Below are 978 nucleotides of genomic sequence, written 5' to 3' on the forward strand. Positions count from 1 at the left end.
GGGGGGAAGAGAGAGAAAGAGCCGCAGTAGTGGGAGACGTCTCCCTCCCTAGATTGAACTCCTTGTTGCCGGAGACATACAGCGAAAAAGGGGAGAAGGGACCTAATTTCCGTCCGTCGATACTCGAAGCTGTGGAGTGGCACACTGCAGACCGCTAATTCCATTGGACGTAGGAAGGAGGTCTTGAAGTTCTGCTTTTTGATACAGGCTGAAGTCCGTGGACGTAGTCAACCCCGATGCGATGGCTTGACGCCCACTTCTCTTGGAGGTGTCCCATGGGCGTTAAATTGTTGCAGCGTCCATACTAGATGCTGGCTGAGAAGCCAATAACAACTCAAAGGCCAGACACAAGTTCAATTCCACGCGCCTGTCCTCGAAGACCTACTGTGCCCTGCAGGTGTCATCAAGCTGAATGGATCTACTCGCCAGACGCTGTTCCGGTCAGAGAGAGTGCCTTCGCTTGCCATAAACTCCGACGCTACTGCCCGAAGGACGGAAGAACTGGAGCCCTCTTTTTTCCGAGAAGAGGCCGGGGCGGTAAACTCCTTGCGCGGTTTCTAACAAGGAGCCGCTGTGCTAGTCTCTCCGGTCCAAGCGTTGTGTCGGGAATCGGGAAACCTGCTGTTCGTGGAAGACGGTTCCCCTCTCCAGTCCGAGGAGAAAATTCTGGGCAGCGTCGCCGTCGAAGGCAGTGACTGTTTATCAAATAAAGCACGACTTGTGAAAATCTTGCACCTGTATTACATCGGCATTTGTGAACCCTTGAGTTCTAGTTGTCCATGATAGCCACCGGTACCTGGGCGTGTACGGACGTCTTCGTGCGGTTATCTGATCTAGTGTCCAGGGCCACTTTATTGCTCTGTCTTAGCAGTCTCGAGGAAGGGAACAGTTTAAAAGTGTCCCACTGCGGGAAAATTTTCTTCCGATCTGGGCGAGTGTAGCTCGTCTTGAGAAGAGGCATTGTCGGTCCTGCAGGGA

General features: G+C 53.1%; 1 protein-coding gene across 1 annotated transcript; it reads left to right on the forward strand.

The window, feature by feature from the left end:
- Window positions 1-33: 33 nt before the first annotated feature.
- CSUI_003408 (uncharacterized protein) lies at window positions 34-764 on the forward strand. The gene has a single exon (XM_068063606.1). It carries the CDS (start codon window positions 309-311, stop codon window positions 693-695), a length of 387 nt encoding a protein of 128 aa, XP_067924416.1. The 5' UTR covers window positions 34-308; the 3' UTR covers window positions 696-764.
- The last annotated feature ends 214 nt before the right edge of the window (window positions 765-978 follow it).

The sequence above is a fragment of the Cystoisospora suis genome, assembly GCF_002600585.1.
Source record: "Cystoisospora suis strain Wien I chromosome Unknown contig_1518, whole genome shotgun sequence".
Taxonomy (NCBI): domain Eukaryota; phylum Apicomplexa; class Conoidasida; order Eucoccidiorida; family Sarcocystidae; genus Cystoisospora; species Cystoisospora suis.

Coding starts and splice junctions, on each gene's coding strand:
- CSUI_003408 (XM_068063606.1), top strand. CDS start 309: ATGCTGGCTGAGAAGCCAATAACAACTCAAAGGCCAGACACAAGTTCA.